Genomic DNA, 25,414 nt, shown 5'->3' on the forward strand with positions numbered 1-25,414 from the left:
ACTGTGCAGGTATTTGGTCAGGCACGTGATTTCAGTGTAAAATTCTAGAAAAGATGAATGGCACTTTACAAGGAATGGAAATCAATGGCACTTCTCAGTTTATTTCTTGCTACGATGACAGCTGGAACTGCGAAAACAGAGGAGACTGGCAAACTTCACTCTCAGGAAGGGGTGAGGGGTAGGAGCAGGGAGGGGCTGAGGCTCCCCGGGGGCACTGGGCCATCTTCTCGGGTTTTACCCCCTCAGGAAGGCGCAGGCTTCCAGAAGTGCTGTGGGACACAACCAAGCAGGAGATTCAGAAACTGATTTCCTTTTTCTTGAGTCAATAAATCAAGGAGGATACTAAAACAAAGACTTTCTGCTTGCCCTACTCACACTTCCCCACTGCCCCTCCTCCCAGCAGCTGCAGGGTCCCAGGAGGCACAGCAGCTCTGGCCTCACCACCCAGGGTGTTTCTCTGCTCTGGCAGGAGTGACACACCCTCCACCCCACTTGTCTCTAACTGAGTCAACCAGCCCCACTCTCAAGTTCACAAGACATTGATGGCCCTCTAACTTCTGCAATGTGAGCAATTAACCACATAGTCTTCATGCAAATCTGTTTGCAACAGTGTTCACCTTCTCATTCATTCATTCATTCACAAATACTTGCTGAGCCCCTGCTTTGTGTGAGTCACTGTGCTAAGTGCTGGGGATTCAGCCCAGACAGACAGGCCCTGCTGTCAAGGGGCACACAGTCTATGCAGCCGCGAGCTGGCTGCTTACGGGCTAGCTCCATAGCGGCACTTCTCCAAGGACAGTCCTGGAGCCACCGGCCTCACGTTGCCCTGAGGTGTCGGTGATATAGAGCAGGGCTTCTCAACCATGGCACTATTGACATTTGGGGTTGGGGAATACTATGTTGTCAGGGCTGTTCTGTGCTTTCGGAGCACCCCTGGCTTCTACCCACAGATACCAGCAGCGCCGCCTAAGTTGTGAGAATCAAAAATATCGCCAGGCTTTGCCAAACACCCCCTGGGGCGGCAAAATCAGTTGAGAACCACTGATACAGAGATTCTCGCCCCGACCCCCATCCCTGGACCACCAGCCCCTCAATGCCTCCGACTCCCTGGGTGAGGGGCCAGGAAGAGGAATCTGGATGAAGCCGGTGCATGCTGAAGTCTGAGAACCATCACCTGGAGCCTTACAACAATTTGCGATGTCTTGTAAATGTTTTACAGGGTTAAATTATTGTCGTTACCTTTTCCCGGCTAAAATGTTTTTGAGAATTTGCATTCTCAATAGTTGGTATTTATGGTAACTGTCTAGAAACCAGAATTTGTCATTTCTCAATACATATGTATATATACTTATGTACATGCATGTATATGTACACATACACACTTGATTTTACTGAATAAAATGAATAAATAAAATAAAATGAATGAAATGAATGATCAGTTTCTAAAACATCCATGACAGTCACTATCAGCATTATAAAAATTTAGCATATTATCTACTACTTTATTTTATTCTCTAATTCTTTCACCTCATCAATGAGATTTTAATTTCCTGAGGCACAGAGATATTATATTGCCTTAACATCTTTATACTCATCTTTATTCCTAGAATGCTGTCTGGCCCTCCAACCTTGACCTTCACCCATGGTGGTTTCTCAGCAACACTATCTATGGTCCACTTACAGGAGGTTGAGCATTGTCTCAGGTTAGTGACGGCCGTGACATAGTTTGATCCCAAATATTGTTCATACGTTGTTTTGCCTTGGAGCTCAGCCAGACATTCAGTGTTGTCATTGAACAGAAGGTTTTTGGTTTCAGACTGGAACAAGCAAAACTTGCCTGGGCAATCATGTCCATTTCTTCCAAACAGTTTCTGTGTCAAAGGGGCAGACAGTAAGTGAGTAGCCAAAGAAAAGAGGAGAGTTTACGGATTAGGGGAGGCCAAGGACATTTCTTCCATCCAGAATCAGCCCTGGGAAAACTGTGGGCAAAAGGAGCTGAGTCCTCGAGTTGTTCAGCCGCCTCGGCTGGGTGTTCCCCTGCCCCCTGTCCTCCTGCTGCCCAGGCCCCAGGTGGCAGACCTACCCAGTGCAGCACCCAGGCCCCTCACCACTTCTGATCTCACCTCCTGCCATCTTTCCTTTCTTCTTAGTTTGTGGCCTCTTCCCTTAGAACTTCTTATGAGTGACTAAGTGACAGCTGAGGATTTTTGAGATCTGCCCCAAAAGTTGATCACCTATAGCATTCTAACAGGCCAGCTCTCCCAAAGAGGCAGTCTGCATTGAAAATCATGTCTGCCACTGACCACGTCATTGCCTTGGGCAGGTCACTTAGCCTCCTTGGCCACAGTTCCTCCTCCCTGCTCAGGGCTCCCGCAGGGGTGAGCTGTAAGAACCAGGCACCTCAACGACGGGAGCCCCAGTGAGCGTGTCACACTGAGGGCTCATAAATGCCAGTTTGGGGCCTATTATTACCATTCCAGGGCCACCATCTTTAAAGCACACCTAGAGAAATGATGTTTTAATAGAAAACTAGAAGCTCTAATAGAGAATCACAGACTTTAAGGAAATTGTAGGATTTCCTTCAAACCACTTCACATAGAGAGCCTTAAATCTATAAAAGTTCTGGGTTTGCTGCTTTTAGAGATTACAAATGCAGGGCTTTGTCTAGAACATTGCTCAGTTGGCCCAAGCTCGGGAAACACCATCAGAGTAACCACTCCCTGTGCAGGCGCTGTGGGAGGAAGGCTCAGTAGCCTCTCTCATTTGCTTGAAGAACAGAGGGAGAGACGTGGAGAGGAAGCGTCTCCGAGCCAAGCAGTGGGCACAAGTCCAGGGGCATGAGACTCCGGGCAGAAGTTAGGTCAGTCCCAGAAAGCCCAGCATCAGAAGCCTCTGTTGTCCTCATTGAGGCTCTGGGCAGCCCCCTGGCACGAAGCAAATACTGTCACCAGCAGCTTCAAGCATAAGGACTAGAAAGAATCACCTCGCTCTGTGATTATCCCAGGTAACGGGAGCCCATGCAGTTAAGAAAGGGCAGGAGGCCCTGGTGGTCCACACCTGTTGGCGGAGCAGCACCTCTTCCACGTGTTTTGCCTTATCATTCCGAGATACCACAGCATGATTTGGGGCCCTGGCCAGGTGGCAGTCCTCAGCCTGAGTCACAGCCTTCCGGGTGCCATCAAGGCACAGCAGCTCAAAGTCCTCCAACTTCAAATCCCTAGCCCACGGTTCAGGGCTGTTTCCTGGGGAGAGAAAGAAGGTGGCATCAGCCACGGCTGCTCAGCTTAGTCCAAAGGTCTTTTCTGGTTGGGTGTGACGATCCAATGGCCTCTTGAGACGCACACACTGGGGTTGCATGTAAAGGATGGGATGTAAAGTGATATAAAGGAGAGAGACGGAAGCTTTGCACAAGCTATCCAAACTGCAAATACAGCCAACGTCAGTGCTGTATTCACACAATGGAATAGAATTCAGCCATAAAAACGAGTGAAGTACTGAATCATACTACAACCTAGATGAATCTTGAAAACATGATGCTAAGTGAAAGAAGCCAGTCACAAAAGGCCAGATATTGTAGGATTCCATTTACGTGAAATGTCTAGAATAGGCAAATCTACAGAGACAGAAAGTGGATTGATGGTTGCAGCTCTTGGGGGAGTGGGGAAGTGACTGCTAATAGGTGCAGGGTTTCTTTATGAGGTTATGTGAGTGTTCTAGAATGGGATTTTGCTGGTGGTTGCACAACTCTGTGAATGTGTTGGAGACCACTGAATTGTATACTCTGAGTGGGTAAATTTTATAGTATGTGAATTGTATCTCAATAAAGCTGTTAAATTTTCTTTTAAGTTTTAAAAAGGAATCCCTCTACCTGTGCCATATTTTCCAGTGGGTTCCAGAAAAAGAATAGCTGGTTTATGTTTAAGAAGAAATTGTTTTCTCCTTCCTTTCATATTCAAATACTCTTAGTATAACTAGAGAAAGGCTAGGAACTTCTATGGGTTTATCAAACGTGTTTAGTCAATTCCAATAACATACAGTTGTAAAATCCTAGAGAAGCTTAAAATTAAATTTGACATCAATCTGGTCCCTGGAGGTCACTTAAATTAACGGTTCATAAATTCAAGATGTAATCGTATGCGTGTCTGTGTGTGGGCAAATACAGGTTCATTGTTCAAGCCCCTGCTTCTCCCCTTCTGCCCTCTCCCATCAAGAAAACATTTCTTCCATTCTCACGGCTTTGTCTATTTGATATTGAGATCATTCCACATTTATATGTCTGGCCTCAATGCCTCTCCCAAGAGACGTGAGGAGAGAGGAGCGGCTGTGACTATTGATATCTTTGAAGGAGGGAGGAGGAAAGTTGAGGCAGTTCTTTCTTAGGTGATGAAGTGGGAAGTCATGTGGTGAGAAGGAGGGTTGGGGAGGCTGAGTGGGGACTAAGGAGAGAGGTGCAATTTGGAAGGTGGCAAATGGCTAGGAGTCTTGAATTTGGTCATTCTTATTTTCATCTAGAGATCAGAAGAGAGAGTGATTACTCAACATTAGCTTGTAGGTTATCTTTCGTCATCTGCATCTGCCTGTGTTTTGTCCCGCTTAACTCCCAAGGAGTTTCCAGACAAGGGCTCACATGAGGCTGAATGAAGGCCCCTACCTCCTTTTTTAAAAAGGGAAATTTTATTTGCACATGTTCAAATGTTTTTTTAGTATCATCCACAGTTTCCCTTAGTCAGGGACAGGCAGATGGGGCACTTCTGGGTTGACAAGACAAAGCCAGGGAGACATTTGCTACTGAGTATGGCTGGTGTGTGTGTGTGTGTGTGTGTGTGTGTGTGTGTGTGTGTGTGTGTGTGTGTGGCAGGAGCACGGGCAGGGAGAATTCATTTTCAAAATCAATGTGACACCTATAGATGTTACCACTTTGCATACTAAGGTAAAAAAAATTTAGAATTAACTTGATCAAAAGTCTGGAAAAGGGTATGATAGCTTCCCAATTGCAGATCTGAATACTAGGATGTGTTGTGATGCCAAAGACTCTGCTCTGAAGGGGAAAGGGAAACATCTTCACTCACCGTTAGTGTTCTGCAGGACAGTGACATCTTTCACAAACGCAACGTCTCCAGCCTTCTCAGCCAGGCACCTAAAATGTTCCAGAAAATAAACATGTTGCCAGAGAAGGGAAACTATTAGAGTTTTCATAAATATCTATAATATACATTCCAAAATCTGAAACATGAAGGTAAACATGGAAAAGATAAAGATAAATATTTTTAGGAACTTATGGTTTAAAATGGAAGATTGAACATACATGTATACCTTCCCTCCTAAAATCCCAATAAAATGACATTAAAGAGATTTTTTAAAAGTCAAAAGCCCGGGCCGGCCCCGTGGCTTAGCGGTTAAGTGCGCGCGCTCAGCAGCTGGTGGCACGGGTTTGGATCCTGGGCGCACACCGAAGCACCGCTTGTCCGGCCATGCTGAGGCCACGTCCCACATACAGCAACTAGAAGGATGTGCAGCTATGACATACAACTATCTACTGGGGCTTTGGGGGAAAAAATAAATAAATAAAATTAAAAAAAAATAAAATAAAAAAATAAATAAAAGTCAAAAGCCCATGAGGGGTTGGGGCAGGGGGGTTAGGTAATAATGATAACGTTTGGAAGTTAGAGAACAACTGGATGAGCAGTAATTGAGCGAGCAGAGCAAAGAAAGCTGTCTCTGGAGAATCTGATCCACTCAAGAAAAATACCTACAGATTCTGATATGTGAATGTCCCACAGTAAAATGACACAAACCAACTGCCCTACAGTGAAACTCATACTCATCAAGATGTGGCAACAGATGCAGAGCTAATAGTCAGCCCTGGTGCTTCACTCTTAAATATGGACAAGCAGTCAGAGACCATCGGATATTTGAAGAAATACCAGAAAAGATGGAAACCAAAGCAATTATACTCAGAAGATAGAGGCAATAGAGGAGGGAGAATAAAACTTTTTAAAAAGACTAAAATTGATATCATTAAAGAGATGAAAGAAAGACAGCATTCATAAAACAAGAATAGGAAGCTCTAAAACAGGAGCAGTCAGAATACAAAACGAATTCTTAGAAAGTAAAAAATAACAATCAAAAAGAATTCTTAAAAAGTAAAAATAAAAAAATTCTTTAAAATGATATAATGGTTAGAAGACTAAACTGAGCAAATATCCCAGAAACTAGAATATAAAGAGGAGATAATAAAAAAGAAATAATAAGAAAATGAAATGATAATCCAGGAGGGTCTACAATTTAAGAATTAAAGTTTAAACAGAAATCAGAGAAAACAGGATGGAAATTATCAAATAAATAATGAAGTAACATTTCCCAGAATTGAACAACTTGAGTTTCCAGATGAAAAGGGCCTGCCAAGTGCCCAATCTATTGAATTTTAAAAAGACCCACATAAACAAATATCATTGTAAAGATTCAGAACACTAGAGATATTATTTTTAAACCCAAAAACTTCTCAATAAACTAGTTTTCAAAGCATTTTACATTTGATGAAACCCAAAAGTCATTTTTCCTAAAGAGTATTCATTGTAAAATCTCTGTAAATTTAGAGAGAAATATCAATCATATGTGTCTGATTTATTTACTCTTCACGTATATTCTTTGTGTGACTTGTTTGTCTAAGACACTTCATAAGCTTTAAAAGTTTATTCTCTGAGAATTAGGAAGCCAAAAATAAATTGTTGAAAACTCAAAAAAATTTTTTTCAAGAAGAAAGAAAGTCATATACAAAGAATCAGAAATCAAAAATGGTATCAGATTTCTCAACACTCTAAATTTAGAAGACAATGGATTAATGCTTTTAAAATTTTGTTTGCTATATTTTCTGTCTTTCTGTGTTATATTCTGGATTAATTTTTTTTACATATCTTCCACTTCACTAATTCTCTTTTTAGCTATGTCTAATCTGTTAAACTGGTCAATTGCATAGCTAATTTCAATTGCTGTATTCTTTTTTCTTTTCTAAAAGTGTTATTTATTCCTTTTGAAAAATACTAACTTGCTTTTTTCTGCTGGATTTTGCTTTCGATGACTTTTTTCCCTGTGTGTTTGGTTAATATTATTATAACGATTATAATAATTATTATTATTATTATTTAAGTATAATTTTTACTGTGTACTGCAAGAGTACTTCTTGAAAGAGTATTTCTGAGTGGTATTTGAGGCCTAACCTGAAGATGCTGTCTTCCAGATAGGTTCCTAGAGGGACCACTAGTCTGGGACCACTTTAAAAAAAATTATGAGTTGAATATTTCTGGACTATTCTAAGGTACACAAATTTGAGCTGCAAATCCATGCAAGAGCTGGCTCATGGTTTCAATTTCTCAGAGTTGGTGTGTATTTTCCTCAGCATCCAGGCAACTTGAAGCCCCCTGGGAGAAGGCATGGAAGTTACTTCTAGTTCACTCTTACCTTAAAGATGTATGTAACCTCTGGGTTCAAGTTTGTCAGAATAGGTAAATGCCCTCAGCACAGCTCCACTTAGCTCTCTGAATTCCTATCCTCCCTTAGATTTTAGTCTAATAATCCCTTATTACTTTGTCAGTTATTCGATGTTCTTAAGAACGTGTGTGCATGTGTATGTGTGTGTGTGTGTACTTAATCCAGCATTTTTGCTTGTTTTTAGTGTGACAGTTGGTCAAAAGAGCCTAATGCTGCCATTTCCCAGATATGGAAATCCTGTCAAAATTCCTAGGGAAAATGCTCTCCAATCTACACTCAGTTATCCAACCAAACTATAAGTCATTTCAAGAGTAGAAAAAAGATGTCTGCAGACATGTAAATACTATAAGAACAGCAAATCCTATTCACCCTTTCTCAAGAAGATGTGTTCTGTTCCAACAAAACCAAGAAAGCTAAAGATATGGGATCCAAGAAACAGGCAATTAAACATGAAGTAAAACAAAGGGAAATCCCAGAATGATGGTCAAGGGGAATCCCAGGACCACAGATGTGCAGGAGGCCTAGAGGGCACCAGTCCAGAGCGGGCCAGGAGGATGGAGGTCTTCAGGAGCAACATTCCCAAGTAAATGATGAAACTAACTGTACCCACTCTGTTTGCATATGCATTGTCAAGAGATTTACATTACTGGTAGAGGGTTTTGAGATGAATTAGTGATTTTTTTAAAAAGCACAGAAAATTAAACAAATAAAAAATAAGACATCTATTAACTCTAGAGTAAACAAAAACTTTGTACTATAAGGAAAATACAATCTTATTATGCCACATATTTAATACGAGAATAATATTTACATATTCATAATAATGTAAGCCCTGAATATGACATCATCTTGTTGGGTAGTAAAAGGAGGTGAAGTTTGTGGCTGAGGGGTGGAAAAGGCACAGGAGCGGTATGAGAGGCTACATCTTCTTCTTCCACAACAGAAAGTCTGCAGAAAATCGCTGACAGTTAAAAATTTAAAACCAGCAATATAAGGATGTCAGTTAGAAATAGAGAGATAAATAGGACTTCTGGTTCCAGCTTTCAATTTGAAGAAAAGACAAAGCATTTTCTTCTAGTATAAATAGGAATACTTAAGTTAGGTGTTTCTAGTGAAATAATACCTTGCCATAGGTTTGGAAAAAAAAAAAAAACAACATTATTCCTTTGGGTTTTTATTAGACATGTGTCTATTCGATATTTCTGAGTGGAATCATATCATAACTTTTCCATTTGAAAATCCTTAGTCTATTAAAGATATTTTTGTACATTCACAATTTTTTTATGAGTCACTTGGAGTACAATAAAAGCTATCACATTAACGGAAAGAAGGCTACTGAATTTGTATTAAAAAGTTCAAAGACCACAGTTCGGCCACCGTCATTCTCAGATACATGACATCATCTGGTGGTGAAATATATTCATGGAGAATGGAGGAAAAGGGATTGGGAGGACTCTTAGTGCCCTCAAACCACTAACAGTACCGCTGAGGAGCAACGCCTGGATGAATGGGATTGTAAAATGTAGGTTGTACATAGTTATTGTGAATCACTAAGTGGTTACAATTGGTGAATTCTGAAAGCTTATTTTTTGGTTATTTTTCACTTCACCACTGAAGAATAACATGGCAACACTGCTTTCCCTTTGCCATTTCTAAGGCTAAAATCAAAGAAAGAAGTGAAAAATAAGACATAATAATGATCCAGATGCGGGGAGAGAGTAGTGGCTATGGAAGAGAATTCTTCCCCATAAAACTGAACTGTAGAAAAGACTTAAGATACCACACACTCTACCCATTTGGCTTTGAGGGGAGGACATGAGGTCCACTGAGGTTGACTTTCGCTCTGGGCCACAGGGAAGAGCCCAGCAGAGCTGAGGTCAGACGGCCCTGGTGCCAGCTTCCACTCTCGAGTGGTGGATTTGGTGGGAGGAGCCCTCAGTGGTGCTGCCCATTAGCTGACCCTGACTCTGCTGTGACAGGCCACATCTGGCCCCTTGGAAATGCAGCACCAAGATGCTGGAGGATGAGGGACAAGGCCCTATCCTGGTGAAGCTTGGCCGCAGCACTCACCTGAAAGCCCCAGTGTAGCCATAGTATCTCTCATTGCTGTTGGGCACGCACTTGTCCTCGCCCCTATCATTGCCAATACACAGTGCACAGAGACTGGATGCCGGGTCAGATCCAGGGGCACAGCTTTGACTAAAGTACTCATCTGCAGAGAAGGAACGTGGGAAGTCAGTTCTTCCTACCTGAGTCAACGTAAGAACCTCTACCTAACAGGTGACACAGCTGGCTTTTGATTCATTACATTGCCCAAGACAGATAGGATACAGTCTCTGTCAAAAGGAGTGACATGTTACCACCAACCCAGGACCCACCAGAAATCAGAAAAGACTGTAGGCACTGACTTGGAGTCTGACTGGGGCTGGGGAAGAGAGTCTGTGACTACCCAGAGGGTCCCGTCATCACAGCCTTGAGCTGGGGACTCAGGTGATGAACTTGAAGGCCATCTGCAACAGAACCTGCTGGTTGCCTACTCCAGGATCTGATTTTCCCTTTTCCTCGGTAATGGAAAACCTGCTTTTTACCTGGGCACCTGGTCCCTTAAAGATTAGCCTTATCAGATGCCCTGTGGCTAGTACAGCCAGGTGGCTAGGGACTGGCCAGTGAAATATGAGCAGGAGTGTTGGGTGCCAGCATCTTGGAAACATCCTTAAAGCACAGTTGGCACACACCTTTTGCCTATTCTCCTTCCCTTCCTTCATCCTGCACATGGAATGAAGACGGGGACCGGACCTCCAGTTGTGACATGGGCCATGCGATGACCATGGGCATGGAAGCCACATATGTCAGAGTAGCCAGATGTTTGAAGCCCAGGTCCCTGACACTCTGTTGTCATCATACTAGCTCTGGACAATCCACCTCTTCACTTACATGAGAGAGAAATAAACTTACATCTTGTGTAAGCCTCTGCTATTTGGGGTTGTCTGTCCTTGCAGCTGAACCTAATCTGAACTAATCCATTGTATGGTTTAACTCACACGAGGGAGTTAACATGGATTAATACAGGTTAAGGTGAGGAAACAGAGAGCCCTGCCTCGATAAGCAAGTAGCACCCACTGTCAGACTCGTGCAGCCCCTACACTGGAAGAGCCACACCACGTGCCAATCTTGGGAAAGGGCTGTGGTCCTGGCAACTGCCCCACAGCTTGGAGGCAGCTGAGGGGGGTTGGAGAGAGTGACAACCGTGTGCATTGCTGGTAAGGAGCAGAGTCACAAGCAAGCCTGCCTGAGCCAGGACCGCAAACCCATTCAAAGTGCAGCAGGACCCCACTCAAGGAGATGCCTGCACAAGAGGTGAGCCATGGTGAGAACGTGCCACACACCACGTCACCAGGCCCACAGCAGGTAAGGCATGGCTTATGCATGAGACGTGAGAGTGGGGTGTGGCAGGGAGAGAAGGCCCCAGAAGGAGGTTCAGCCAGAACCCTTGAGGTCTTATTCGGTTTCCCTTGCAGTGTGGAGTAAGAAGTCAGTCCTATCTAGTAAAAGAAGTCATCCATCAGGAGGCAGGCTGGTGCCTTTTCCCAAATTAGGAAGCCAGCGCCTGTGAGGAATTTCCATCTGGAGCTCAAAGAGGTAAAAAATAGTATTTATACTTCTCAGAACCTGCATCCATTCTTAGGGTGCAGAGGAACAGACTGCTATTCCAGCGTTTTACCTAGGCGTGGGGTGGATGGGGCATGGGAAGTGTTGTGTGGAGAACCAGTCAGTGCATCCATGACTGGAGGAGGCAGCCACAGGGGGAATTTCTTATACCCAGAGAGGCTGCGGGCCACAGTCAGCCTGCAAATCCCCGCCCCCTCCCTCCCTTCCCTGAAGTTCCACAGCTCCATGTGTCTACCCCCCAGGATGGCCCACCCATGACAACCTCAGGAATCCTTACCAAATCTGCAGGAGCGTCTCTGGTTGAAGAGCAGGCCCATGGGGATGTTCCAGCCTGCAGTCCTGTCCACAGCGGTGTGGCAGGACTTCTTGCCTCTCACAGAATTCCAGGTGATGTCAGCATCAGATTTCCTGACAACTGCCACAGCCAGATACCCTTGGATGACAGAAGAGCAAGTCTTAACCTCCAGGGGGCCTGGGATACAGACTCCGGTGCAGCTGTCTATAACCCGGGCCAAAATAGGCCAAGAAACATCGCCAGCAATGATGCCCCCAGATAAGAGGCCACTGTCAGGTCTACCAAAAAAGCTTAAGCTGCTGCTCTACGGTAAGGTGAGACTGATCTGGGCTATGAAATGAAATAGGAAGAAAACCTGACACTTTAAGTGATTGCTGGGGACTGTTGTTGACCAGCCACACACTGTCCCTGAGTTATAAACCAGGAGTTCACCTTTAGATGAAGGCCACTAAAGCAACAAACAGTGAATAAGAAGCATGACCCCAACAGTGCATAAATCACCAGCTGCAATATGCATCAGGCCAGAGCAATGACAGCCACCAGACTGAGTGCTGTGTGGATGCAGGGGGTGCGTCTCCCTGTGCTGAGTCTGAACCAGCCCTGCACTGTGAGAGGGTCAGGGTGGTGGCAATCCTCCCCCTGATAGAGTAAACCCAACAGACCCCTGCTGTGGGCAAGTGCCGAGCTCTGGTGAAGCTGAGCAAGCACCAGCTCCGGCGGGCAGGTGGGAGTGGTGCACAGAGCCTGGGATTTAGCATAGGAGGCCCTGGTTCAAGGCTGGAATCTACCACAGTATCATCTACGGCTGTGAGTGAGATCCTGGGCACTTCGGGAGACTCTCTGGGCCACTGTTCCCTCATCTATATGAGATGGGATTAACACCCCTCCTTCCACGTGGCCAGGACACAATGAGAAACTCTGACAGTTCTCTGTCAAGCGTGAAGATCGACATAAACATTAACTATAATTACCCATCTACGAATTATTTGCATCTTCAAAAGAACTTATGGCTTCTATGGCTGCATCTCTTTCCATGATGTTTTAAAGTTCCCACCATCTCCTTCTCCAGCAACAAGAACCTACCCTTCACCCTGAAAATGACCAATTCCAACTCACCTTCCGCTGGTCTATGCACGCAATCTGGGACATTGCTGTTTTCAGATTCTAAAAGAATAAAGAAAGCAAAAGGTCATTAAACACTCAGATTTATTGAGAAGTCACAAACTTTTAAATCTCAACAATACAGAATCAAACCCGAAGAGACTGTCCCAGCAGTTCCGTGCAGCAGAAATGCATATATATTTCCACCAAAAGACATGGACACAGATGTTCACAGCAGCACTATTCGCAACAGCCACTAACTAGAAATTACCCAAACGCCCATCCATAGTACAATGGATAAATAATTGTGGTAGAGTCACATAATAGAATCCCATACAATGAAACTGAATTTTCTACAACTACACACTTATACAGATGAATAGCACAAATATAATGCTGAGCAAGAGACATAAAAAAAGTACACTCTGTGCCACTCCTTTGACATAAAGTTCAAGAATAGGCAGAACTGATCTGCACCATTTGAAGTCAGGAGTCATTACTCCTGCTGGAGTAAGGGGCCTGGGGACAGGAGGACACAAGGGGACTTGTGAAACTTGCCATGTCTTGATCTGGGCACTAGTGCCTAGGGATGTACCAATTTGTGAAATTTCATTGAGTTGTACAGTTCTGTGCACTTTTCCACATGTATATTATACTTTACTAAAATCTTTTTAAAAATTAAGAATAGGAAACCAACCTGTGCTTTGTCAGTTCTCAACACAATAGGCTCTGTAGGTAAGACAGCCCCTTTCATTTATTTTTTCCTGATTCTCCTGTTTGAATGTATCCTTCCATCTTAACATCTCCCCTGGACCCAGGAGTGGGGTCACTCCTCCCTACTCCCACCCCCATGACCAGAGGAAATAAACCTGAGAGGACAGTCCCCCCACTTACTTTGGTTCTCTGCCAAGACAGGCACCAACCCACACTTGCCGGCAATGTAGATATATCCTCCATCCAAGCTCAGGGCATCGGCTTCTCCTTTCTGCAAAAGCAAAGCAACTCACCAGCATCACAGTGAGGCTGTTTCCTGCCCCGCCTGTCTTTACAGTTCTTGGAGAGAATGGCTTTATGTCACATGTCCCAATGAAGCAGCAAAAAGAGGCAGGCGGTGTTTGAACTGAGCACCCAAAGGAAACACCATGTGCACTATTAATTGTCTACCAGCCCCACGTGCCTTTCATGCAGTCACTTCCATTGGAAAGACCAGGCACAGTTTGCACCAACCCTCTGTCCTCTGAACAAAACCCTTTCTGGACTCCCAGCACCCCTGGGACACCCTCCTGGACCAGCCTCGCTCACTGGGAGGCAGATGGCAACAGCTGGCCTCCTTTAGTCTCCGCTTGTCAACACTACACTCAGTGCTGCACCGAGTTGTTCAACAAATGAGCAGAAATCATCAAATCGGCTCACCATCAGAATGCATGAGCCTGCACACCATCACTGGAACAGGGATTCATCAAGATTGCAAAACCCCCTCTTTGGCCCAGTAATAATTTTTTACAACTATAGTAAAAATAATTGGAGATGTGGAGGAAGATGCCTATTAAGGATGGGCATCACTGGGTTACCGATAATAAAATAAGGGGACATGAAAGATATCCTGAAATCATTTCTTAAAAAGTGTTTTCAAAGAATATGTATTAACTTGGGAAAATGGCCATGATATACTGTTAAGTGAAAAGGACTCAAAAACCACCTAACTGCTGCGATCCAGTACTGTTGCGAGCCTATGCACAGATGTACTGAGAAATCACGATATTTGAGTGGGAAATTATCAGAACCTGAACCGTGGTGTCTCTCTGTGTGAGGCCACAAGTGGTTCTTATCTATTTATTTTTTTTCCTCATACCTGTCTATATTTTTCAAATTACCTGCAATACTCATGAGTCGTTCTTATAAAGAGGAGTGGAAAGCCCCCCATAAACAGATTTTTAACAGAAAGCTGTGCCTGTTTGCACACTGTGCGCTGGCTGTGCGCAGCCCCTCCCCGGCAGTCCCCGCCTAACCCTCGGGCAGTGCCTCCCAGCTCCTGAGCCCGGGATCTGCGTCTTCCACGGAGCGCACCTCCCCACGCGCACGTGCCGCAGGCTCTCACCGCGCGGGGTCGCCACTTACCATGACCAGGGCGATGCAGTCCTCGCTGGTGGAGGCCGTGACGCAGGCCACGCTCTGGCCGCTCAGGTCGCTCCACCGCTTGCACTTGCTCTCCTCGTCGGGGCCCACGGCGCACCACACGACCCGAGCGCGCCGCGCCTCCACCTCCGCTGCCGCTGCGCAGAGGGACACAGCCGGTCGACAGGGGCCCGGAGCCTTTGGAGGGACACCCAGGCGCCCCCGACATCCCTGGAGCCCAGGCTCCACTCGGAGCACCCTTCCTACTAGGACCCTGGACGGGAGCTACTTCTTCCACTGGAAGAGTTGGCCACCTGCCCCTCTCCCCCTCCACTCTCAGCTCCCCCACCCTTTCTTCAGGCAGGCATAGCCCCCCCTTGTTTCTCATTTCGGTTCCTTTGGAGACTTTCCCTGGTTTCTAATCCACCCTTCAATCCTTAGTGTAATAATTTGCCTAATATCTCAGTCCTGTGGGATATAAGCTCCAGGACACAGTGGCAGCCCCAAGAAATGGCCTAGTGGACCTTGAGCTGGTCCCTGACCTCCCCTAAGGCCAGCAGTCACCACCATTAACTACAGTGCAGCCTCCTGGTTCACCCAGACTCTACCCCAAGCACCCCAGGATTGGAAGAGCCAAGGCTGAGCTGGCCCACTGCGGTATCCCCAGCCCAGTGCAGGCGGCCCAGGCACAGAAGCATGTTCTACCAGGCCTCTGGGGGTTCATCCCAGGAGGGGCCCTGGCTCTCTTGGTTCACGTTCATATTTCTCACTTCATAGGAGGCAAACTGATCTTCCTGTCAGGGCTGGAGAGCCTGAGGTACACAGGGACATATGGCAGCATTAATCCAGTGGCCGACACATTGGAGACACTCCCTCATGTTAAAATGCCCTGACTTGGTCGACAGAAGACACCCACACCTACATCACACCTACCACGGGGAAGACCTCCAGTGGCTGGGAGGTGGAGAAGTGACCACTGCTAAGCAGGGCCACAATGCCCACAAGCGGGGTGGGAAGTGCTTCCTGGAGGGCCTCACCCGTGGCCCACCACCCACACCAACCCACCCTCAGGGCCTGCCTGGGCCTCACTCACTTTGCCTCAGGCTCTGAATGGCAGTGAGGTAGCCGGAGCCAAGGTACAGGCCAGAATCTATCTTCGAGGGGATCCTCAAAAACCCAACAGCAGCGTCCTTGAACAGCAGGTCCTTAGTCTCAGGAGGGGAGCCAAAGAGCTGGAACGCTGATGACTTGTTTTTTCCAAACCTGTCCTAATTAAGGAAAAATAGAATTATGATGTCAGTGGTAAATAGGGAGGAAACAAAAAAAAAACGATGTTGACAAAGAGTATCTGGAACTTAGGGATGATTCTGAGAGCTGGAACCCTGGTCGACTTCCTCCTGGAGAGGGACCCGTGCCATCCCTGTGACGTGAGCTCAGCTATGGTTTCTTTAGAAAGTTGCTGGAGTCTAAGAACGTTAGAGTCCTGAAAATATTGCATCATACTCCCCCTGCTTCTGCTCCAGCCCACAAGACGCTGTCAGTCTGCAATGCTAGAAGGGGCTTCATTGTTTCTGCTGTCCAGGGTACAGCCTAGGCAAGCAGTCCACTGACTTTGTAACCATCTGTGCAGTGAGGCTACAGAAGGACTTCCAGAGTGGCAGGAAGTTAGGGAAAAAAGGAACCTCCCCTCTACCTAATCCAAGTAGGTCAAGAGGACTGTGGCTGGGGATACCTGTGCCTTGAAGAGAAGCTCCCAGATCAAGTCTTCCTTGCCATCCACACTTCGGGCCACAACAGCATGAGAAGGGACCCGGGCCAGGTGGCACCTCTCGAAGTCCTCCACTGGCTTCCGAGTATTGTCTGGACAGAGCAGCTCATACTCGTCCCTGTCAGCCTTGTCTGGCAGGTTTTCTGGGAGAAAGGTGGGGAGGTGGAGGGGAGCCCGGGTGAGCCAACTCCAGGCAGTAACCATGACCTATAGTTTCCCTTGCCCCATAGAATTTGAGCTGGAGGAGACATCTTACACAGTTGATAGAGCTGGGGATCAGAAAGGCAGTGGATTTCTCCAGAACACTCAGAAAGATAAATACAGTGTCCAGAGAGCCTTGGGGGCCAGCCCAGTGTTCCTCTGACTGGATCACACTGGCTGCACTGGGATTGTTGTGACTGCTACCTAGCAAGCCAAGGAGACTGAACCAACCCCATCTGTTTCCACGGCAATCCTGCCTAGAACAGGGCCACATGGTGGAGACAAGCCAGGGGCCAGCCAGGGAGTGCTGCCTTACCGCGTGTATAGAAAGAATAAAAATCACAACAATTTCAAGGCAAGAAATACAGTTGAGTCACTTCCCAACACTGGGTGTATCACAAGAAGGGAAAAGACTAATTTTATGAGTGAGTTCAGCCCAATTTGAAACTGTGCATCTATATCATATGTAAGTTGCTTCAGAATATATAAAGTGACAGGAACCTGCCCAAGTCATTTTATGAGATTAGTGCAATCTTGGTCTCAAAATCAGAGAAAGAAGTACAGGAGGGAAGAATTACAGGCTTATTTTACTTATGAACATAAAGATAAAAATCCCAAATAATGTATTAGGTAACTCAATCTAACAGAGTATTTAAAATATTAATAGATCAGGATTAAGGTTTATCAGTTTATTCCATTAACAAAAGAATGGTCAAATGTCAAAAAACCTAGAGTAAGCCACAATATTAAGGGAGAAAAACTATGAGATCATCTTAATTTTAATAAGAAAAAGAAAAGTAGGAAAAGCATTTACATATTGAACATCTGTGATTTTCTTTTAGTTTCAGAAAACTAGTAATATAGAGAACTTGGTAAAGTTATTGAACTTGATAAATGACATTTATCAAAATATCTACAGCAAAATCATACTAAAAGAAGAAAATTTAAACATTCCCTTCAAAATCAGGAACAAGGCAAGGATGCCAGCTATCACATTACCAACAAATAGCAGGCAGCCTGAATTACACAATTTACAAAAGAAATAAGAGAAATAAACACTGGAAGGAAAAAGACAAACTCTATTTAAACATGATGTGATCATCTACATAGAAAAGCCAACAAAGCCGAGAAAGAACTAATAAAACTAAGAGAGTTCAGCAGGGTAACACTACAAAAATCAAGTGTTATCCTCATTAGCAATAACCAAGCGGAAACTAATACAGAATATAAGATAATATAATAGCAACTAAAATGAGTAAATAGCTGGTAATTAGCCTCACAAAAAAATGCATGAGCTCAACAAAGAGAAAATTTTTAACTTCTCTTTAAGTTATAAAGGATATAAAAAAAGATGTGATCAAATGAAGGAGATTTATTATGACAATTTAACATTATAAATATGTCAGTTTTTCAGGGATCAATTTAAATTCAAAACAATTCTAACTAAAATTAAAGTATGATGTTTTTAGAAATTCAACAAAACATTTCTAAAATTTTAGTTAAAAATTTTTGAAAATGAGCAAAACGTAGGATGAGAAGGCTCGGTCTCTCTCTTGCTGTCTCTCTCTCTCCACCAGATATTAAGACTCACTACAAGCTAGGGTAGTAAAAGCAGAAAAATACAAATACACCAACAAAACAAAATAGCTCAGAAACTGATCCATGGATATATACAAACTTAGTATAGGAGTGCCTCCACATATTAGTAGGAAAAAGGTTGAATTTTTTATCGTTGCTATTGTAAAGAAAATGGTCTCCCTATAAAGGGAAAATGCTGAGGCCAAAGCCACACCTAATTTCCGAGGTGGAGTACATACAAACAAATGTGTGCTGGGGAGGGTGGCCTTTAAATCTTACTGTAGGAACTCTTTATGATTTGGGAGTGAAGAGGACATCTTTAAAAAAAAACCCAAAAGCGCAGACCAACAGGGCAAAACTGATGGATTTGACCCTGTCAACATCAAGGACTTTTGTTCAACAAAGTGTGCTACTGACAGATATTTTTGACTTAGAAAAGATCTTCCTAAATTCCAGAACCAACAATAACTTAATATTTGGATCCATGTGGTGAGACTGTCTCCAGTGACCCTAAGTGAATGTGGTGGGCCTGTCTCTGGTGGTCCTGGGAGAATGTGGTGGGCCTGTCTCCAGTGGTCCTGGGTCAATGTGGTGAGACTGTCTCCAGTGACCCTAAGTGAATGTGGTGGGCCTGTCTCTGGTGGTCCTGGGTGAATGTGGTGGGCCTGTCTCTGGTGGTCCTGGGTGAATGTGGTGGGCCTGTCTCTGGTGGCCCTGGGTGAATGTGATGGACCTGTCTCTGGTGGCCCTGGGTGAATGTGGTGGGCCTGTCTCTGGTGGTCCTGGGTGAATGTGATGGACCTGTCTCTGGTGGTCCTGGGTGAATGTGGTGGGCCTGTCTCTGGTGGCCCTGGGTGAATGTGGTGGGCCTGTCTCTGGTGGTCCTGAGTGAATGTGATGGACCTGTCTCTGGTGGTCCTGGGTGAATGTGATGGACCTGTCTCTGGTGGTCCTGGGTGAATGTGGTGGGCCTGTCTCTGGTGGCCCTGGGTGAATGTGGTGGGCCTGTCTCTGGTGGTCCTGAGTGAAGGTGATGGACCTGCCTCTGGTGGTCCTGAGTGAATGTGATGGACCTGTCTCTGGTGGCCCTGGGTGAATGTGGTGGGCCTGTCTCTGGTGGTCCTGAGTGAATGTGATGGACCTGTCTCTGGTGGTCCTGGGTGAATGTGGTGGGCCTGTCTCTGGTGGCCCTGGGTGAATGTGATGGACCTGTCTCTGGTGGTCCTGGGTGAATGTGATGGACCTGTCTCTGGTGGCCCTGGGTGAATGTGGTGGGCCTGTCTCTGGTGGCCCTGGGTGAATGTGGTGGGCCTGTCTCTGGTGGCCCTGGGTGAATGTGATGGACCTGTCTCTGGTGGTCCTGGGTGAATGTGATGGACCTGTCTCTGGTGGCCCTGGGTGAATGTGATGGACCTGTCTCTGGTGGCCCTGGGTGAATGTGATGGACCTGTCTCTGGTGGCCCTGGGTGAATGTGGTGGGCCTGTCTCTGGTGGTCCTGAGTGAATGTGATGGACCTGTCTCTGGTGGTCCTGAGTGAATGTGATGGACCTGTCTCTGGTGGTCCTGAGTGAATGTGATGGACCTGTCTCTGGTGGCCCTGGGTGAATGTGGTGGGCCTGTCTCTGGTGGTCCTTGGTAGAATGTGTTCAGCCTGTGCATTCTGAGCAACTGTGCTTCAGTGAGTGGTCTCTCAGGGACATTCTCCTGAAGGACAGTAAGAGGACACACATAAGGGCATGAGTCATGGAGCTGTTTGTGGTAGAGAGAAGGACAGGATGACCTAGTCCATCACCAGGGTGATAGATAAGTAAAATCTGGTCGATGTGTTCCATGGAACATTCCTCAACTGTTAGAACCACTGAACTAGACATATACAACAACATGGATAAATCTATAAAACAAAATGCTGAGTGGAAAACCTTGGCAGCAGCATGGTTTCTAATGCTCAGTAAAACTTCTGTGAGCTTAGTAAAACAAACCAGTACTATACCTTTTGCAAGACCACCTATATCTCAGAGGACACATGTCAAGTACCTTGGCATGGTGTCTATGAGGGGAAGAAAAAGGCAGCGGGTCTGGGAGATTAAAGAAAACTGATCATTTAAAATATGAAATAACATAAAATAAGAGCTGTGCCCTGTAGGGAACCTTGATAATAGTGTGCCAAGAAGTGAGAAATCTAATTAGCTCAATACTCAGAGTTACGATAAAATAAAATAATAGGAGGCAGTACCCGTGGCTCTTCCCCCTCCTCTTACCAAACACTGTACTATCCTTGACAAAAGCCACATCTCCATCCCCTTCTTGCAGACACCTGTGAAACGAGAAAGCACCAGAAGTGTCAGCAGGGAGCGGCGCTCCAGACTTCATCCTCATGCCTCCCTGTGGAACAGGCCCTGGGGCTTGTCTCCCGTGGGCGTCTGATCACAGAAGGGCAGGGCTCTGAGACTTTGGGGCACCTCGACTGGGCAGACGGCAGGGGCCATGTCCAGGTAGGTTCTGAGGAAGAAGGACTCAAGTGCTGGCCAGAGACCCCTGCCTTCCACTTGAAGGACCGAGAGGGCGAAACTTGTCTTTCTATGTAAAAGAGAGTTTCAAAACCTCTACATGGGAGGATACAGGCTTAGTATTCTTGGCCATGTGGTTCTTTCTCCCAGGACTGAGTCAGCAAATGTGCCCTGGCCGGCGGAGAAGCAGGGAGGCTTCCCTCTGCAGAATTGCTTGAGCCCAGGGGGCAGATGGGGGAAGAGGAGCAGCGTCAGCCTCAGCATGAGGGCAGAGAGGGTGCAGGGGCGAATCAGGCAGAGCTCACTGTCTCCTGCCTGGGGGAGAGGCCCAGGTGTGGCAGACCGACATCAGCCTGGACACTCCGGCTGTCCTGCCTGGCCGGAAGCCCGGTACTAGTGGTCTCATGATAAGACTCCTTCAGTCCCTCTGTGGTTAGGGAGGGGGCAGAAGTCAACCTAGGACAACACAGGGACAAAGCCAGATTCAGGGTTCTCTGGGGAGACGGAAGGGGCCACTGGCGAGGTGACTGCTCATCAGGCTGATGCAGAGGTGAGGGGGAACATGTGAGGCCTGGGAGGCTGGAGAGGAACATGCACTGGGTAAAGTCAGCACTCTCTTTGGACTCAGTTTCTCTATCTCCACAGCAGTAGGAGGACTGAACCTCCTCTGTGGTCCCCGCTAGCAGGCTGAGCTCTATTTGGGGCCAGAGAAAAGGCCTCCTGACCCAAGGACATGTGGTGCTAGGGCCGCAGGGGAGAAGAGGACAGTCTCACTCACTTGAAGGCACCGGAGTAGCCAAAGTATGGTTCCTGGGAGGAGCAGGCACATTTATTTGTCCCTGTCCCCGCACACAAGCGACACAGGTTAGGGTACTGTGTTCCATCTGCACAGGGAACACAGCTGGCGGAGAAGAAGTTGGCCACAGCTGTTGAATACAGAGAAATGGACCACAGAGTGTGAGCGAGCCCCTGCCACAGACAGTCACACCTCCCAGTGTACCCTCCCTTGGGCAGAGAACCGCTTCCTCCACCCCTGCCTGACAGCCTCCTTGTGAGGCTGGGAGCTCAGAGAGACGCACCTTGGCTGAGAGCAGACTCAGCTGCCACCTCCCGAGGGCTGCCGGTGCAGCAGAGCCTGCCAGGGCATGATTCAAGCTGGCTAACCTCACCCCTACCTTGGATTCACCACATATGTTCACCTGTGTGATCCCAAAGTGCTGGCTTGTGTATGCAACTGGAGTAGAGACCCCTGCCTGAGATCACCCACAATCTCCCAGCCCTCTCACCTTTCTCAAGGGGCTCTGGGGGCCCTGTCCAGTTCAAGTACGGACGAAGTATCCCCACAGGGATGTTCCACCCAGCGGACCTGCCAAGGCCGGTGTGGCAGGACTTCACACCTCGTGTTTGGCTCAGCTGAAAGCCGCTGCCCTTCTTCACTATGGCCACAGCATAATAGTGGGTTTGTGGCTCTGCAAAAGGCCAGCAAGAATTGAAAGCTCTTAGCGTGGACCAGAGGGAAAAAAATAGCCCACCCTGACCAAGCCCCTCGTGGGAAGGAGAACTGTATGCTGCAGTTTCATCTGGTGCCGGGCAGCCCAGAGCCTGCTCTGTTTCCCCAGCAAGCACACACGTGTCCTCCCCCATTGGGTCAGCGTCTGGCCTAAAGGCCCAGGGACTCCTTTCCCAGCAAGTGTGATACTGCCCGAGACCCCACCTCTGCACCTCATCCACTCTGACTCCACAGAGCCCAGGGCCAAAGCCAAGGCCACCCCAGCTTCTGGGTCCCCAGGGAGAACTCACTCCCTCCGGTCTCATAGACCTCCGCTGCTATAGGTCGCAGTTTGTAGGGTTCCAGGCCTGCATCATACACCAAACCACCATCAAGTGTCACAGCATCTGCCTTGTTTGCCTGAAAGCAAAGAGGCCAGACAGACTTCAGGAGAAAACCCACCCTAACCCAGGCAAGTGGATTTCAGGATGTCAGAAGCCTCCATGGCTGGAAGAATCTTCAAAAAAGTCAGCTCTCGATCATGTCCACTCACGTCCTGTGAGATATGGCACGAGCCAAGGGACCCTCATTTTGGGCAATGAGCACCAGCTCAACTGCTTTAACTCCTGAGGTTTGCACATGGCCTCTGATGTGCCCACCCGTCTATATGGCTCTGCACTGTACCCTTCACAGTCATTTATATTTAATCTTGTTTGTTCTAGAAGCTTTCTCTCCTGTTTTTGCTTTATATTTATTTCAAGTTCCTTTTTATTGAATAGAAAATATAACTATTATGATATCTTAAAATTATCATAATAAACCACGTTCATCCTCTTTGGCATATTCTCATATGCTTATGTATTTCTTATATTTGCAATCTGGTATAGATAATATTTTGTGGACTGCTATGTTTATCTAAAACTACATACATTTTCTTACTTCTATAGAGCCTTTATTGATTTTATTGACTTCATAATATTTTATTATAATTTGGTTGTTCCATGATTTATTAAGTAATTCCCCAAATGTTTAGCACTTGGGTTATTTCTAACTTTTTGCTGTCAAAACTATGCTTTCGTAGATAACTTTGTCCTCATAGCTTCTTTCCTTCTGATGACCTGTTGCCTTGGGATAGGCATCTGAGGGTGGAATCACCCAGACAATGAGCATGTTTAGCTTCAGAGCCCTGGCTGCTGTTGCCATTCTGCTTTCCAGAAGATTCATAATGCCAATTTGGAATGCCAGTGCCTGTGAAGATCAGTTTTAGCATGGAATCACCAGCTGGACATGCTTTCATTTTATTAAGTGTTACTACTTTAGAAAATGCAAGTGCTGACAAATTGCTTAGGTTTGTATTTCTCTGATTATTAAGGGGGACATTTCTAAGTATTTTTATTAATTATGAATTCCCTCTTACGAATTCATATTATTTTTCTTATTCAGTCCTACCTTTCTTACCGATTTGAGTTAGTTCTTTATAGACTGTAAACAGTAATCACTCTCAGAACTGGTACATGTTCACTCTGGCACTTTCTAAATTTTTTGTTCAAATGTTCTTAATGGCTATGAATTAAATTTTTTATATCTTGAAATCTGTCAGTTTACTTCATGATTTGGTTCATTGCTTAAAAGCTAAGAGATTTCTCTCCCCTCTACAGTTCTGCTAATTAACCTGTCCTCTAGTTTTTCAATAATACACATTTTATTTTTAACCATTTAATCTATCTCAACTTTATTTTGATGCATGATATGTAGTACTGATTTCAAATGGGGCTCTTACTAAAAAGGTGGATTTTGTGAGCTCATTCACAGCTATTTGGGTTGACTGGGTTAGAATAGGGCCTGGGAATCTGCATTGTAAACCAGCAGGAAATGCTGCCACTGCTCATCCACAGGCCACAGTTGTAGAACAATAGCCTAGAACATTGCTCAAACTAGATTTTTTCCCTAAGTGCTTTCCAATAACCCTAGATATCGTTGGAAACTTTTACGCAAATTCCCCAGGCTGTGCTAGAGTGGGGTACACACAACCAGGGCCCGCGGCAGGCACACAGAATGTATCCGTTGACTGAAGGAGTAAAAATTACTTCCGTAGATCTTATATCTCAAAAAACAAAAAGAATCTGAAATCATCCACAAGTCACGATTCCCTTTTCTCTTTCTCTGCAAACGTCTTGGACAAATGTCTTTCCAACGCCCGATGCCCAGCAGGCCCCGCCTCAGCAGTGTGTCGTGGTGATGGTGACCAGCTGAGCCTATTTCTCTCGGGGTTTAGAGGTGATGATCTTCTGGAGGTTTTACCTTTCAGAGTAACCTTGACTTCTGCCAGTGGCACATGTTCTTCCAATAAGGCTACTTCTGTGTCATTTCTGCACAGTTGTATTAACAGTTCATGCTGAGATCCCAGTTTCCCCACACACCGTCTCTCCACTTCAGAATGTTAGTTTCTGCTTTCAAAATAGCACTGTGTCCTACGAGAGAGGACTGCTCCCTACTTACAAGCACCCAGGAAGAAAGGCAGAGGGAGAAGGGGAGAGCACATTTTCTATTGTACTCCACTCCTCCTTCCGTGCACTTTGGTCCCACCCAAAATATGGCGCTGACTTACCGCAATGGCCTGGATACATTCAAAGCGGGAGGTTTTCTTTATGCAGTAGACAGAGGGGCCACGCACTTTTTTGATATTCCTTTGGAATTTGATGCATTTTGCTACCTCTGCTGGTGATATGGTGCACCATCGAACTCTTCTCTTAGGGGCAGCCAGACACAGTCCTGGGAGAAAGAGGCCAAGGAGCAAGGGCTGAACCACTGCCCACGGAAGAGAGTGCCTCACCCTCTGACGGACCTCCCCAGACCCCTCCATGTCTCCCTGCTCCTCTCCTTCCCTCTCCAATCTGTGGCTAAGTCAGGCACTCTCCTCAAGTGGAGTTGTCTTGCTGGCCTAATGAGAGCTCAGCGCTGCCCAGAGGGCTGTGACTCTCAATAAATTAGAGGAGACACTCAGAGCCTTTGGATTCTTTTCCTTCCTTTGACTGACACAGTTCCTACCCCTAAAAATATGATGATGATCCCTTGCATCAGTTTACGGAGTTCTACCTGCTTTGTTCCACTTGAACCTGGGAGGTAGGCAGGAAAAGGATTATTGCTCCTGTTTTTCTGGTGTGAAAACCGGCTCTTGAGGAGGCTGAGTGATGGCTGCTCA

General features: G+C 46.0%; 1 protein-coding gene across 1 annotated transcript; it reads right to left on the minus strand.

The window, feature by feature from the left end:
• Positions 1-75: 75 nt before the first annotated feature.
• Positions 76-25,020, minus strand: LOC131402426 (lactotransferrin-like; the record flags this gene model as incomplete). Its single annotated transcript, XM_058537189.1, has 16 exons — positions 76-269; positions 1,682-1,871; positions 3,058-3,242; positions 5,070-5,137; positions 9,559-9,700; positions 11,435-11,590; positions 12,569-12,616; positions 13,448-13,538; positions 14,672-14,826; positions 15,762-15,936; positions 16,401-16,579; positions 20,475-20,530; positions 21,502-21,649; positions 22,010-22,192; positions 22,524-22,632; positions 24,821-25,020. Coding segments are annotated over 16 exons (2,120 nt in total), but the record flags the coding sequence as incomplete, so codon positions are not given.
• Positions 25,021-25,414: the final 394 nt, after the last annotated feature.

This window comes from Diceros bicornis, unplaced genomic scaffold, assembly GCF_020826845.1.
Source record: "Diceros bicornis minor isolate mBicDic1 unplaced genomic scaffold, mDicBic1.mat.cur scaffold_1019_ctg1, whole genome shotgun sequence".
Classification (NCBI taxonomy): domain Eukaryota; kingdom Metazoa; phylum Chordata; class Mammalia; order Perissodactyla; family Rhinocerotidae; genus Diceros; species Diceros bicornis.